The sequence below is a fragment of the Arvicola amphibius genome, chromosome 1, assembly GCF_903992535.2.
Source record: "Arvicola amphibius chromosome 1, mArvAmp1.2, whole genome shotgun sequence".
NCBI lineage: Eukaryota > Metazoa > Chordata > Mammalia > Rodentia > Cricetidae > Arvicola > Arvicola amphibius.
This window is the reverse complement of record NC_052047.1, coordinates 50677741-50694691: the sequence shown is the minus strand read 5'-3', so window position 1 is coordinate 50694691 and position 16951 is coordinate 50677741. Positions and strand designations below refer to the sequence as shown.

General features: G+C 47.1%; 1 protein-coding gene across 1 annotated transcript in view; it reads right to left on the bottom strand.

Moving 5' to 3' along the window:
• Adgra3 (adhesion G protein-coupled receptor A3) overlaps nt 1-15947 on the bottom strand; it is a 98101-nt gene extending 82154 nt beyond the window's left edge. Inside the window, exon 1 of the mRNA XM_038323600.1 lies at nt 15527-15947. Coding sequence (XP_038179528.1) covers nt 15527-15741 — 215 coding nt within the window. The 5' untranslated portion in view covers nt 15742-15947. The remainder of the gene's footprint in view (nt 1-15526) is intronic.
• Nucleotides 15948-16951: the final 1004 nt, after the last annotated feature.

Below are 16951 nucleotides of genomic sequence, written 5' to 3'. Positions count from 1 at the left end.
TCCACACATATGCCATGACACAAGTTCCTGAATTTACTTACACACACACACACACACTGGCAGAGGGGGGATCATATAGTCAAAATACTAAATTCTAAGCAAATAATCATTTCATTTTTAATTTACAGGATTATTTTTAATTATTAACTAGTGAGACATTTCTATGAGTAAAAGATTAAAAACTATAAATGGAGCCAATTCATTATTTTGAAAGGAGTAAGAAAGGACTCTTTTTTGTCCTGTTTGTCCTGGATAAAGGAAGGAAGGAAAGTCATCTCAGCAGTTGAGAGCATGAACACTCAGTGTTCTTGAAGAGGATAGAGGACAGCTCCCAGCACCCATGGCACAAGCTCACACTCCAGACTCACACCCATATACGTAAACAAAAATAATGAAACTGCATTGCAAAAGAAGTAACTTTAAGGAAACCAGTGACAGGTCAGGGGAAGCTCCTGACCTGACAAACACACATGAGCTAAGAAATGAATGGGAAAGACGAAAAGAGAGGATGATAACAAGAAGCTACAGAGACATCTTCCGAGGACAGATTTAGGGCCGATAGGGCCAAAACCTGCTAAAAAGCATTCAAATAAAAGTACTGCGTACTCATCTATGTAGGCGCAGGGATCACTGCTTGCCAGCCTCACACTGGACTCTGAGAGCTACAGGGTCACCTCACAAACTCAGCTCACACTGCTGAAGGTCAGTCTGTCCTGTCACTCTTAAGATAGGCTCCGGATGCCAACGGACTGAGCTCAAACTGGGTTCTATGTCTTGGTGGCTCGGTGACTTTGGAACCTTTTCCTGCCGTACTTCCTCAGGCATGAACCAGGCCTCCCCATAATAATGACCCCATTAGGGAACTATGACAGTAACTCCAACACTCCCGTACATCCCACAGGACCTGGCACAGTCAGCAAAATTATGTTGTGGTTAGCCCTGTTTTTGATGGCTTGCTAGTCATTTCTTTCTTATTTAGGTTCCCCCAATGCAGTTCCCAAAGATCTGTGATTGCTGATTAGAATCGCTCCTAATCAGAGTCCTTAGGAAAGACTACATGAGAAAAGATGACTGATTCAAACTGGGTTGTTTTTTGTTTGTTGTTTGTTTTTGAGGAGGGGTTGCTATTTTTGTCTTTTGGGGTTTAGTTTGCCCCATTTTGTTTTCTGAGACAAGGTTTCATGCATCCCAGGCTGGCAGAGAGCTCAGTACTACGAAGCAGAGGATGACCTTGAATTTCTGACTATTTCCCGAATGCTGCGATCACAGGCAGGCACCACCATAGCAGATACATGCACCGCTGGAAACTGAACCCAGGACATTCGGCAGGCTGGGCAAGCACTGCACCAATTGAAGAACCCTGCTGGGAATCAACATTTGGACCACAATAGAGCTCACTCCTCTGTACAGAGCATAAATAATTACACTGGTTTAAAAAACAAAGAAAGAAAAAGAGGGAAGGAGGAAGAGGAAGCATCTTTTGAGGGTTTGAGAGAAAGCTTAATTGGCAAAACACTTGTGAGGCAAGTGTGAGCGATGTGATGTAGCGTGAGTAACGCCAGTGCTGAGGGGACGGAGCCAGGAGAATTCCTGTGTGAACTCCAGGTCTGGGAGTTGGGGGCATTTACTACCTAACAAAAATGCCTGTGATTCCTATACTGATGGATGCCCACACATTCAACCAAGAGCTCAGAAATTAAAACAAGCAGCCTGGCCTACTTGTGGAGCTGGAACTTAAAAATCTGTGTTCCTGTGGCAAAGGAAGAAACAGGGATGTGCCAGGATTCACACACTAAACGGGCTTCGCAAGTGCTCAAGTCTTAAAAGACGGGAACCATGAGACAAGAAAGAAATCGGGTTAACAGAAGCAGAGCTCAAGGTCCCGATGCGGGGGATTAGCCCAAGGGAAGGGGGGCAGGTCTCAACTGGCAAGTGAGGGGCAATTAGAGCAGCTAAGATCAGTGAATAAAGACAGGGAAGGAACCAGGCAGGCCAGACGCCAATCACAGCACCCCCACCCTGCCCAGCTTTCCCTGGCTGCCTCTGCCAAGACAGCCCCTGCACTTACTGTGTGAATGCCATCTAATGATGGAACGAATCCATCCCTTCTAATAAAACTACTGGGGCTTCATTAATGTCTATGCCTTTAAAAAACACCTCAGTGATCTTGTCAGGTTTGATTTGGTTTTGTGAGCTACGGAAATTCATAGAAACCTGGCATTTAAAGAGCTCTTAAGGACAATCTAACTCACAACCTCACTTCCCTGTTGGGGGGGAGTGAAGGCCAGAGTAGTTGTAATGAGCTAAGGGCTACCATCCACACTTGACAAAGCCGGTGTGAATTCCCTGAAACCAGTCTGCTGTTACTTCCTCTGCTTCCTCCTTTCTTGTGTCATTATTAAACAGGGATCTTGGAGCTCAGAACCACGGGAAGCCTGAACCTCCGCGAAAACTTAGGCAGAGTGGCAAAAGCTGGTTCTACATCGGAAGAAGACAAAGGGCAGCTGTGCCCGTCTCTGATGGTCCTAGTCGTCCCAGGTGTGCAAGACAGCTGTGTTTGAGGAGTCATTTGTGATGATCCCAGGAGGAAACAGTCAGTCTCAGAATGCAGATGAGCAGAACTCTACCAAAGCAGAATTGTGCTGATCATTCCCACAGCTACTGCCAGGAGAGCAAAATGGGATAATAAACTTCTTCCCTTCAATTGCCATTAGGACCTAAGTGCTAAGTGCAGTCTCTCAGTTCCTGTCTCCCATCTCTAATGAACCCACACCCACCCATTCAGTGGACACCAGTCTCTTTGTCAACCACTATACAGGCTTACACCCAACCCTGCTGGCAAATGGTCACTTTTATGGTACAGCAATAGTCAGAACTGCTGGCCTGCAGTCACAGGGATGGCCCAAAAGCCAGGCTCTGCAACCAATGAAACCAGAGAGGAGGCGACTCAGCCAGAGCACCTGTAAAACACAGATGCTCGCTCTCGTGGAAATCTGACAGAGCCTGGAATCTGCTGCTTGGGAAGTGCTGAGCACAGTAGCTACTAACCAACAGGTATCACAATGTCAGTGATCTCTAGAACCTGGAAATCAGTCAAGGATGCTGAGGTTCCAAAACCAAGGAGCACCAAACACACCTTATGCTGCGTAAGCCCTGGCAGCTCAAGGTAACTCCCAAACCAAACCAATTTGAGAAGAAAAACCATTCGATCCTTTCAGGTGATGAATGTTCTGTGTCCACTACGGGACTACGGGTGCCCAGGGAAACATTATTTCTCTGGTCGTGGGACATCAGTGTGCCTGATACTTCTAGGTCCAGGCTGGGACTTACGCCCACACTGCTGACTCCTGTACCTGATGCTGAGCTTCTAGAGCCCTGACTTTGGGACGAGTCGCACCAGAGAATCCCCTGTTTCTCCAGTCAGCACGCTGGATTGCACTCCTTATAGACTCTCCAACCAAATGAGCCAACTGTTGTAACATCATTTCCATCCTTCCTTCCCTCCCTCCATCTGCATCCTATAGTTCCTCTTTCCCTAAAGAACCCTACTGGCCCCGTGCATGAGCTGACTCAACTGTGGTTACTTCAACAATGAAAGCTACAGATCTCAAAAAGAACTCATACAATGGTAAAGGATGTTTTCTGAAATCCTATCCTTACAAGAAAAGTGAGGGCAGGATATTCTCATTTTACTCTCCTCCCCTTCAATAACCCAACAAAAACTAAACTCACCTCTGGAAAAGAAACTGAGTCACTCCAGAACACAACAGTAGGGCATAACATGACCCGCCCTCCTTTGTTTAGCTTTTCACCCTTTATACTATACTCTAGCTCCTCCAAAGACCATGCGCAATTAGGACAGAACTACACAAATAGCAGGGGGACAGGATGGAAGCTCTCAAACTCTCAGGTGAGAATGCAATGGTTCCTTTTGCCCAGTCCAACAGACCTCTAAGAAGTGGGCACAGCGGCTCTGATGAAGATGGTGGTTATCAGGCCAAGGGGAATGGGGCTCCCGAACACACATGCTTCATAAACCAATGTAAAACAGAAACTCAAGAGCATGAAAACCGCTGAGCCAACCATGTTATTCCACCTCCCGTCCAGGAAGAGAGGAGCCTCTTTTTCACCCACTACAGGTCCTGGGTTCCCCACACCCTTCTCAGCTGCCACCCCCTGCTCACACTCCCTAGGCACTAGGGCTGAGAACAGAAGAGCTCCCTATTTCTTCTCCCACAGTTGCTGCACACATCAACAGCAAAACGTCCAAATCTAAAAGATGTTATCATCACTAAAACACTAAACAATGCAAAAGTAAACACAGGGAAATAAGATTATACAGTTTTTAAAATAAATAAAATGAAGTATTAAAGTTCTTCACAGGCATGAGTATGGTACATGGTTGCTAACTTCCAGCTGAGTTGATGGTAAGTTTTTCCTTTTTTTTTTTTTAAACCTAATTCAGATACTGCTTTCGAGGCCCTGAGTTCAGTCACGGTAGCATGGGGAAACACCGACTGGCAGGATGTAGAATGGCATGAGACAAAGCTCTGGGCCCATGTGTGAGAGGGTTTCTAGGCTGGAATAACCGAGGAGTGAAGAAGCATCCTACTGCGGGGCAGCCCCATGCCCCTGACTAGGGTCCATGGCAGACCCTATATATATATACATATATATCATACATGCACCACTGTTCGTCTACTTGCTGACTAAATGCAAAGCGACCAGCCACCTCAAGCTCCTGCCACCATGCCTTCCCCCTGTGATAAACTGTACCTTGAAACTGTAAGCCAGAACACACCTTTCCTTCAATATGTTACAGCTTTGTCACGGATTTTGTCAAAAAAGTGTAACTAATACGCCCCATTACCACAAAAAAAGGGGGACACTCAAGCAATTCTTCCTCCAGAGAGTCCTGAAAAATCAAATCTAATAGAAGAGTTAACTAGGGTTTTTTTGTTTATTTGTTAAAGCAAGAAAAAATTTACAATTACCTAGAATAAAACAGTCTATATTTCTCGGAGGTTCACACCACACGACACCTACCCTTCTGCCCCGAAGGCCATTATCCTTCTTGGGTTTATCTTGGCAGTGAAACCAGCAGACTGCTTCTAGGGGCTTTCTAGCCCAAACCACATGGGATGAAAGGGTGGATTCAGTTACTGAAATTCAGTAATACGGGAAAGTGATATCAAATGTAGGCATCAGACTACAGGACCAGAATGAGAAGGGAAATGCTGTGGGGCTGCCAGAAGCTTTACTCTCAGCAGCCTGAGTGCCCACGGGGAGCAGAAACTAGTGAGCAACTGGCCAAGACAAGAGGAGGACGGGAGGAGAGAGAGCATGAGGTCCAAGGAGCCCAGCGATGGGGCAAAGTGGGCGTGCAGCAGGGTGCTACAGGGGACATTTGGGGAGCTTCGAAGAGAGGAGCAAGGACGTACCAGGGTATGCCAAGGACACCTTGATAAACTATGCAAGAAGTTCGGAGAGGAAAGATAAGGCATCCTTCCCAGAAGGTAGGAAGCAGCTGGAATAGGAAACAGAACTGTGTGGCGGGGAGAGACAGGCACTGCACCATCAGATAAAGAATGAGAGAGGGAAAGCTGGACTCTGCCATGGAGAGTTTGTATATGTGTGCTTATTTTAAAACCTTCAGCCAAGTGCATCAGGAGGCTCAGGCCGGATGTTTTCCTTTTTTAACATTTTTGTTTGTCATCCTCTAAGCCCAAGCTCTCCTTTCATGGCCCAGCCTAAGAATTCTAATGTGCTTGCAGTGGGAGCTTGGAATCTGCATTGCACCCTGTTTAAAAGCCGGTTGCTCATCTTGCCTCATGCCTGCTTCCTACCTGCCTGCCTGATGCTCGCTTGTGTTACATTATGGGACTTGCCATGTTTTTGTGGAATGCCCACATTTGCTGTCCCCACACGCTGACCACGCTATGGGTTCCTGCTGGTCACATTGGTCTCCGTGTAAGGGTCAGGGTCAGGCACAGGAGCATTTAGTATTTCTCTTTATAGAGGGATCCCATTTCCCTGATATTCTCAAGTTCAGCTGGGAGGCGTCTCTCCCTATTCTTCAGTGAGATGGAATGAATCTGTGATAGCTAAACCTTAGAATATTCACGGCCGACTGTGTCCATAGACATACATATATATCATACATACATACATACATATATATATATATATGTAGGAGGGTCTATCTATCTGTTGCTTTCATTGGTTAATTAATAAAGAAAACTGCTTGCCGCTCCTTTTACATATATATATCTATATGTAGATATATCTATATCTATATATAGAGAGAGAATGGATAGATACACGCTCACATGACTACATACATATATCACTAGCAAGAGATGGCATGTGTTGTAGATACATTAATAGATATATCACCCTACGTAATAACAAATTATGGGATACATGGACATTAACAATGAGTTGGCTCACAAATAGAATGGTGTTATTTTTAAGAATACAAACAGCATCATGAAGCACGAACTGATGGAGAATGCAAATGTAAGAGCTAGAACATGACGCCTCCGGAGCTCGGGGTACCTGAGGAAGGAGAACAGGACCACTGGGGAGAGCCTGGAAGCTCTCTGTACTAATCCCAAGGGCGCGCCCATCTGTGCTTGCTGAGGCTCTTTGATAGACTTTTCACTGTATTTTTCTATTTAATACTTAATGAGAATCATTTAAAAACAGATAAGAATCCGAAAGGACATCTTCACCACTGCCCTGTGATCTCTTTTTGCCTTTTTCATAAGAAGTTGGGAAAAACTACACAGTCAAGATCTACAAGTCAAGATCTTGATGGGAAAGGAATCGGCTTAATTAGCATCCGAATCAAGCATGCCTCAAGAAGGGAAACATTAACACCGGTGTTAGAGACCCTTCATTATCATTCCACGGAAAGGCTGCTCAGAGTTTCTTTCAGTTAAATCCAAGGGGGATTTGGACTGAAACGCAGGCCAGCACAGAAGTCCTCTTAACTGTCCGTCCCTGCAGCAAGTAAGTGCTCCTGACAGATGGAGCAGAGCAGCCCCGGACAGTAGTTTGGAAAGAGCCAGCCACACAGTGGGATTACACATTCCAGATGAGAAATATCTTCATATCATATGCTGATGGAATTCTCATATGAATATGTACATAAGTGTGTCTGTATGTATACCAATCACATTCAACACAAGTCCGTGGGAGGGTAGATGGTGGTGTCTGGGAGGAAATACACCAGGAACCTTCCATTCCCTCCAACACCATGCTTAGCATTCTTGGAAAAACATCAGTCCGCAAGCACAGTTTCAACAGGTGGGCAGGGCGGCACTTTCACATACAGAGCTAACGAGCCTTAAAAAGATTTTTCTCCTGAGTTCAAGGGTAGCTTGGTCTACAAAGGGAGTGCCAGGACAGCCAGGAAGCAGGGGCTACAGAGAGAAACCCTGTCAAAAAAAAAAAAAAAAAGAAAGAGAAAGGAAGGAAGGAAGGAAGGAAGGAAGGAAGGAAGGAAGGAAGGAAGGAAGGAATCTTGCTATGGTGATATTGTCACTGGATAAAACCCTAAGTGAGATCAATAAAAGTTCTTAACAGACTGCCTGGGTAGTAATTCAGTCTTCCTTGGACAAAATCCATAATTCGGCAGACCTGTCATGTTCTACCCCCACATCCGTGACGAAGATTCTGGAAAAATATGACAAATGTAGAAATATTATGGAATTTAAACTTAAGAAGGCAAAAACATGGGAAGGAATACAAAGAAGAGCAGATGTAAGATTTGTGTTTTATTTAAATTAAGAAGCAAGAATGCCAGCGAAGTGAGCTGATAAGAAGCTAACAACTGGTACAGGCCTGAGAGCTGAGCTGATCCGCGGCCCAGCAAGCGAGTCTCGTGCTCTGCAGTCTCTGGCCATGTCCACAGCACACCTGCCAACTGTGAGGTCAGCCACACAAGGAGGTCTGCAGGAACGCCTCCCGCAGGCCAGCCAAAACAGCAAGGAAACAAGGATGCAACAGGAATGCCTCCTTCAGACCCGGAACAAGAACAAAAAAAAAAAAAAAAACTATGCTCTCTCCCCATCCCTCTTCTGAAGAAGTAACTTCAGCCTCTCTCTCCCCTGCCACTCTCTCTGTCTCTCTTCTTTCCTTTTCCCCCTTCCTCCTTCCTTTTCCCCTCCATAATCCACTAAATAATCCCCCCCAAAAAAACCTATTAGAAAATGTTCAGAGAAGTTAACCATATCCGAATGACTCTTCCATACATTAAGACCAGTCATTTATCTCTTTTGTTTTTCTTTTAGAGCCTGGGGAAAATCCAAGTAAGATCAGACCTCAGCCCTGCGCAGAACCTTCCCGTTCCTGCTACCCAGGGTGTAGTCTTCCTTCTCCTCCTGTCTGCCTGCAAGAGGCTACAAGCCCATCTGAGCCGTGCCTCCCCACACACAGGGAGTACTGTCCAAAGCCCAGAATTGGCTTGCCACGTCTTCTTCTCTGGCGATGCTCTCTGCAGTGGGGATCCCAGTTCACACTGCTAGAGTTCATCTGGCGACCCGTTGTTCACACTGTGGTCACTGTCAGAAGATTCCAGTGACTCATCTTCTTGACTCCTGCTCTGAGAAGGCTCACACGTGGAAACCGGACCTTGAGTAATGCCAGGAACCAATCTGTAGTTTTAAATCTCGGGGAAATGAGTAAAGGGACCATGAGCAGGGACCCTTTCTGTTTTGTTGCCCGTCCAAAAATCAAACACACAGCAGGCCCTCAAGGGCTGGTGGGCCAAATGTTGGCAGTTGTCAGGCCTTTCAAGTCCACTCACTCCTCTCCACAGCGCATCTCAAACAGCACCCTGCCCTCACCCACCAACCTAACAAAGAAATCCAGTGTCAGACACCATGCCTGGCTCTGCAAACGATTCTTCTCATCTGTGAACAAGGCCCCAGCCTGCAGCTCTCTGACTGTCCCAGCAATGTCTCTTAATTTCATCCTTCTTTTCTGCACCAAAAACAGCCCTTCCCCCTCCCCTCTCCCCTCCCCCTCGCATCTCCTCTCCCAGCTGCCCTCAATTTGTTTCTAACCTCTTTCTTCCATCTTCCTTTGTTGCAGCTGAGGACAGCTGGTAGCCACAATTAACCCTTAAGGTTACCGGGATACCTTACAATGTGTTTTTAATCGCAGGTGACATTGGAATCAATGAAAATCACTACTGTCTGGTGCCCCATCCCTGAACAACTTGCATCCGAACACAGGCCTCTGGTCCAGGTTTGGGAATATTTAATGCTCCTGGGTTATGCGTATAAAATCTTCAACAGCACACACCCATCAGGCTTCAGGAAAGTGGAGACAACGCACGCCTTCTTCACCATACTTCACCATCATCTATGTGTGTGTGTGTGTGTGTATGTGTGTGTGTGTATGTGTATCTGGTGTGAAAACCTGGAGAGACTCCATGAATAATACATGACTAAGTGCTCCAAGGTGGAGACACTTGGGGCCACAGCGAGGCTTTGTGCCCAGGAGATGGGCAAGAAAGAGAAGACAACACAGTCATGGTCAACGGAACAAATGAATCCATCACTGGGCCCCCTCAGCAAAGTCCTGCCTAGACCTGTCTTATGACCCTCCCTTTGGGAACCCTCACTCCCTCTAACATATCTAAAGCCCCATAAACCATCTCTGTAGTCTGCTCTGCCTCAGCAGAATGTGGGCATGTGGGAGAGAGCATGGGTTAACTGACATCCTGAGGATCTCTACCCTTGGTCACTGCCTGAGTTACTTCAAGAGTTACTTTTATATTTTTTTATTTGTATGTTGTTTCTCCTAACTCTTATTTGTTTTTTTTAAGCCCATCTTTACAGGCTCCTGGGGACAGATGCAGTGACAACACTGGAACAAACATCTCCAAACTTTCCCAGGTCCTTTGTGCCCGGGGCCTGGCAGACCGCCAAACCCACCAACTGTTCTCCTGTATTCCTGATGCTGAAGGACTCCAAGCAGACAAGAAGAAACAAGATTTGGGGGTGGGGTTATGCAAAACTTTGACATCATATCAGACAAACTTAAGCAAGGCATTCAAGGACCAAAAATGCCTACTTCTGCCCCTCATTCTGCACTGTTCCTGTAAAGCAGTCCTTGTAGGGATGCAGGTCGCTATGTAAGATTGAGTAGGTCGAGTGTAACTCTAGAGGCACCTACTGCAGCCATTTCTGAATCATGGGTCCCACAGCTATGCATTACTGGGCCAGACTAAAATAAACAGATGCTCTCAGTTGCTGTAACAGTGTCAAAGTCTGAATTCACATCCTTCTTTCAACCTCCACGCTTCCTGATTTTCCACCGTTTGCTCCTGAATCTTTGTTGACAATATGCTTTCCAATAAAGAACACTTGCTGTGTGTGTGAGAGGTCTCTTCCGGATCCTTCCCTTCAAGGCTATGTGCACTATCCAGGATCATGGACAGTGTGGGACAGAACGCATCTCAGTGCTCCAGGGTGTGGTTAACCCGAACCAGGCCTTGGGTGGCATAGCGAGAGGGGACAGGAGGAAAAAGGAGAAAAAGGCAGAAAAAACAAAAACAAAGTGACCTAAGACCGAACCAAGAGTCAGTGAGCGAAGACTTCCCAGAAGCTGAGCCAGACTGTGGAGGACCCAAAATTTCCCAGAGCACAGATTCCAAGCCAAGGATGAAAGTTGAGCTCTAGAGAAAGCTAAGCACAAACACTGCTCCAGGGACAATGAGAGGCATAGAGTCTAGACAGAAACTACAGAGTAAAAACGGACAGGACTCCCTCCTGCCGCCCCCCTCTGACTTTTCACTGGGACAGACTCTGCCTAGCAAAGAGGCGCACCCAGTGGATCAGAGCCACCATAACAGCAAGAAGACACCTGCAGGGAGAAACCCGAAACTGTAGGGCATGTAGGGCAACCAGGCTGGAGGCAAGATCTTGAATTCAAAGACTGGAACCTTACCGGTGGCTACCTGGGATCACTGCGAGTTAACTAAAGGGGAGAGGGGCTGTTCCATAAAACACGCTCATTTTTGTGACTATACTTGCCTGCCTAGCCAGCAACCTGCTACCCACACAGAGTGGGAGCTACAGGCCGAATGCAACTGGATAGAGCAAGCCTGCAGGTTGCTTCCTTCTGGATCTGAGTCCCATCATCAGACAGAACTGCACAGGAATCCACCCTGTTGACTACTAGGCAATTCCCAGTGGCTTCCCTTTCTGAAAGGACTCTCCTTTCCCCTCCTCTTCACCTTCCTCCTCCAACTTCCTTCCTCCACCTATCTTTTCCCGAGGACACAGAAGCGATGGAGGAGACCCCCTCCCTGCACCTGCAGCTGTCTGCCGTCTTGCTCCATTTGCCTGGCTACACCTTGTCTCTTACCACTCTGCAGCCAAATAAGCCACACTCCACTCATGCTCAGCTCCATCTATCATCCCTTCCACCGCCACTTCTCCTCTTGGCCACCGTCTCCAATCCTATTCAGTGTGCTCCCAAATTCCCCAGGAAACTCAAATCATTTAAGACCAGCACACCTTCTTACTTGCTTTCACCCCAAACTCCTGCCTTGTCCGTATGCTGGTTCTATCTCCCCCAATGCCTACTGCCTTCAAGCCACCCAGCCTGGCATCTTTCACTTGTATTGTATGGACGCTGCACTTGAAGGGTTTTCAAACCTTCAGCTGTCAAAGATTACTCCTGGTCTGTCTGCCTATGGCCTCTGGGCACCTCATCACCAGGCAGCTTCTGCCACCACGAAATATAAACTTCTTTGGGCTCTCATGGTTAGTTTTCTCTTTGCTCCATCAGCCTCAGTGGCTCCTCCAGGAGGGTGGTCTCCTTTCCAATCTCCACTGGTGCCAACAGCCCCTAGTTTCTGCCTACAACTCCCTCCCCCTTCCCATCTATTTCCCAACTACTCCAACAAGGCAGGTCCGTGAAATACAGGGTGTGTGAAAGCCAGTGTCCCCAATCTATCGCTATACGAATGACCCAACACAAGATGTCCCTTTCAACAGCGCTGGCAACCAAACAATCTAAGAGAAAACTAGACTTCATGCCTAAGTGGCAATCTTTAATCTATGTATTCTAGAATCACTGTGATGGCAAATGTAGAAAAGCATGTCTAAACCTGCAAAACACTCAACCAATGAAGTTCTCAGAACTTTTAAAATAACATACCGAATATTTCATATAGAACATAGGAAGGCAGTAAATAATTTGTTTCCTGCAAAACTATTAAGTACAGGTATTTTTTGTTCAACTTATATGTAAATCTCAGAAATGCAATTTAATTCCTTAACAAAGGTCTATAAGAGAACCTGGGAACAAGCATGATCAAGTCAAAGATTTTTGCTCAACTTCTTTTGATAAATACAGCTCTGCAAAACCCTATCTCAAACAAACAAAAAATACAGCCCTGGAAGTGAGAGCTGTTCACACACACACACGGTTAGAAGGTCACCTACATCATCCAGCTACAGGGATGTCAAGTTCCTCACCAAGTAGGAAACTAGCCTGTCTTTGTCATCCTCACAATCCAAACCAATTAAATTTCCTCTCTGCAGTAACATGACAACTCAATGAAAACCTTTGGCCACACACGCTTGGGGCCAAGAAACTAAATCAGAGGGTTCATTTTCCAATTTCTACTTCTTGTGGGCATCCAAGCAATGAGCATTTGCTCCTAACGTTCCATTGCCACCAACTGCACAGCATCTTAACTGGGTACTGCCTTCTGGGAGTGCTGGCACCACCAGTGAAGCACACTGACTCCAACCCCCTCCTTGGCTCTCTGTGTCAACTATTTTCTCCAGTGGTCTTCATCTTCCCAGGACTGGCTCAAGACCTTCAAAGCCTGGCTCACAGCAAGCACCAAGGCTGTGGCCTTCCTCTGGGTCATTTGTGCTAAATGTGCATACAATAGTAAAACATTTCCCATACTGCTTGAAGGTTTACTCAGAAACTTTTCTCCAAATACCTGTGCATCCCTCAAGAAGAACGGTTGTTTGTTTCCACAGTGATGAAAATCAGCCTCAGAACGCTGTGTGAGTTAGGCCCATGATGCTCAGCCACTGACTGACACCCCACCCCCGCTCTTATTTTTATTTCTATGCTGTAATGAGATACTTGGCGATTCCCCAAACAAAGATGTCTGTCTTGGTCCTCACTAATTGCCGCTACCTTTGTAACTTTATTTGGAAAACAGGTCTTTGCAGGCATAATGAACTAAAGAACCCTGACACGAGATGGTCTGAACTCAAAGTGAACCTTAAATTCAATCTCTGTATGCTCATTCTGAGAGAGAGAGAGAGAGAGAGAGAGAGAGAGAGAGAGAGAGAGAGAGAGATCTAAGGTACAAAGACACAAGGGAAGATGGGCCAGGTAAACGCAGATGGGGAGGCCAGAACTCTCCAGTCATAAACTGAAGGGCAACAGATGAAAAAAGAATCTTGGTTTTGGGCTTTGGTCTCCTGAACTGAGGGAAAATAAGTTTATTATTTCAAGTTGTCAGGTGTGTAGCAATCTATAGCAGCCTTAAGAAAGAAAAAAAAAGCAATCGTAACTCCCACACAACATCCTCCACCAAGCTGCAGCTCAAAGCAATGAGCATTGATCTTGAAAGATGGAGGCAGATGTGGGTCTCTGATGAGAAACATCTCAACTGCAGGGCAAGAATCTTGGACCAGGACCCAGACACCGAATCACTACTATGGGAACTTGGATCTGCCAGTTACCCACAGTTCTTTTGATAGCTTGCCTAGCAAAATATAAAGTAAGTAGCCTCCTAAGGCCTTCTCGTGGGCCTGAAATATCCTAACACGCTCAGCATCAGCTTAACCTATCCTTAATTACTTCCTCCTAGTAATAATAATAAACCTAAGTTTATTCATTTTATTTTCATCTAAAGTTTCAGACAGAAAAAAGGACCAAAATGATATTTCAAAGGCCTTACTACACTCATACAAATCTACTGCAATTTGGAATAGGCTAAAAAGTGACTTTCTACAATATCGCCAATTTTTTTCAACAATTTACATGCAGTTGACCCATTTCAGAAAAACTGAACATAAAAGGAATCAAGCTGAGTGTCACTCACTGGCCAGCATTTGAGTGTTTATCAAGTCATTGTTTAAGTCATAACATTCATGGTTTAAGTCATAACATGGGTACACAGTCACAAGTGACTTCTCCAAGACGGGGCCTTTCTCCACCAGTCTCAGACTGTAATTAAGGGACCAACACTTTTCACTTCAAAGCATCTGGTCAAAAACTAAATGAATACAACTCCTGCCACTACCAAATGGCAAAGACAGCAGGACCCGTTGCGTCAGTGAGAGTCCAACACAGCAAACACTACTTTACCCATCTTTATAAAACGGGGTCAACAGAAACACACGCAGTTTCTGGTGTTAAATGTCTCCTTACTGGAAAAAAAAGAAACTAGGAGAGAGAGAATGAAAATGAGTCAACAAAGGAGTTGACAGCGCTATTTGAAACCACCCCACCACATACCCTTCTCTTGAGCTGGGCTAAATTAAAAATACCACTTTTAAGTGGTTTCGTAGATCACACATGCCTTTGCCTTCATGTGTGCCTAGTGGCAGCCTTGGTTCTTTTTTAAGAACCCAACCAAAACAACACAGAGGAACACGAAGCCCAGGGACTCATATTTCAGCCTGACAAAATATCCATTAGAAAACACTCTGACTTAAACTTTTCCAAACCAATTTTCATCTCTCACAGAAAACAGAATCTACAGTCATTGGGCCACGATTCAGTCCAATTGGCACAAAGAACTACGTTTCCAAGACTAAACTTTTTCCTTCCAGGTGGAAACCTACCGCGAAAACCCAAAGTCCCTCCATCCTCTGGAGGGTCTGGAGAGCTCTCTCAACAAACAGCTTTCAATCCCGAAGTTCCTGGTTTTCCAGTGTGAGCTCTCAGGCTTGAATATGGGGCTGAAATGGACTTGAACAACTTTATCCCGCATTTTCAGACATTAGTAACTTTACTGCAAAAGTTGTTCTTAAAGAGCACTAAAGCTAAGGCAGAAAACTGCAACGTCTCCGAATGGGTTTGAGGACCACAAAGAGCCATCCTAAGCCCAAGTGTCCAGCAAGCTCTACCTCTGGTGCAACCTCATTTTCAAAAACACTTCTGAGCATACATGGTGTTTCCTGGAAGCCCCAAGCCAGGATGAATGAGCTTTAACTGCACCGACTTAGTGTTTATTTGCATCCTCACGTGGTACTCAGCAACCGGAGCGGCGCAAAAGCAGAGATGGCATGGGGTGCGCCCGGGAACCCCGAAAACTTTTTTTTGGAAAGTAACAGAGGCGGTTGGTATGGCGATCGGCCACCCTGGTCCCCACGCTAAGCTTAAGGGCTTTCCCAGCACCACCCCCTGCCCGCCGCTGCGCGAACACAAAGGAGCATGCATACAGGGGAGAACCCCCACCCCGAACCCGTACGGCGCACCTCCCCACCCACCCGGAAAGGCCCAGGGGGCGACCTGAGTTACTCACAGGGTGACCGTGCGGTTGGGCAGCGTGTCCGGGGGCAGGACCTGCGCGAGCTCCAGGCTGCTGCACACTACCTTGCCCTCGGCTCCAGCCGCCCTGCCGGTACCCCGGGCCCGACCGTCGTGCTTACAGCCCGCTGGCAGCGCCGCAACCCCGCGCTCTCCTCCCGTACACAGCAGGGCGAGTAGCGCCAGCGGCAGCAGCAGCGGCGGCTCCATGCCGCTGGCCGGGCCTGCGAGCCGAGCGGCGTGGGGCACCGGCCTAGCGGGAGGCGGCGGGGTGAGCCGGGCCCGGCGGTGGCCCGATCCTCCCGGCGGCCCGAGGACCGATCCTGCTCCGCAACGACATGCTCCTTTGTCCGCGACCGCGCTCGCCCTCCGCGGAGTCGCGGGGTCAGGGCCGCCGGGGCGCAGCTCGTCGCTCGACCCGCTGGAGCACCGCCTCCTCCCGACCGGCTCCTCCCCGCGGGGCCGCTCCACCCACACCAGCCCCGCGTGCTCCCTGAGCCGCGGGCGACCCGACCCCGACCCGGGCACGCCCCCAGGTCCTGGCCGGAACTCGGCTACTCCTGCACTGGGCGGAAGAAAGTTCTAGACTAGTCCCAGTTCCAGCCGCCCTGCGGACGTTTGCCGGCCCCGCCGCCTTTCAGACAAAGCCGCCCTGTGCGCCCCGAGAGCCCTAGCCCGAGGGCGTGAAGTTTCTTCCTCCAGCCTGAGGAGGAGAAAGCCTGAAACCGATTATTCCGAAGAAAGGCGATGTTGGAAAGTTTCATCTGCCCCTTTATCCGCCAGAGCAAAAAAAAAAAAAAAAAAAAAAAAAAAAAAAAAAAAAAAAAAAAAAAAAAAAAAACAGGTTTCTTTCCAATAAACTGAACTCGGAAGCTGTCCCTGGCCTACAGAGCCAGGCTATGGTCCAGATGAGGATGCATGGGGACCTTTAGACTGAAATTTCTGAGGCCACAGATAGCTCAGATGTTAACCATTTGGAGCAGTAGTGATGAAGCAGCCAAGAAGCTGAATTCATTATTCATGCCTGCGACCGCAGACCCCACCTTAACATTTGCAAGACCAAGGCTCACCTACCCTATCTTTAAATTTTATAGACACTATACAAGCCAACAAAATGAGTTTTAGTCTCCCTTGAGAAACAGACTTCCTTAACAACAACCAGGAAGGGCAACTTACTATACAGAAATCTCGTGTACTTTGGAGTTCTACCATGTAACATGTTATCACACACAGCTCTTGGCCTGTGCATCCCTTGCTGACTTTGCTTCCTGTGACAGCTCCACTCAACAACAGAAGTGCGTGGCACGTGTGGATGCCTGGACCCATTCAGTCTGTTTCTTCCGACAGAAGTGAACATTCCAGCTGTTTGGTCCTACATTGAGAGAATTGAAGGAAGAGGCGGGCATTTTTTTAACTTGGG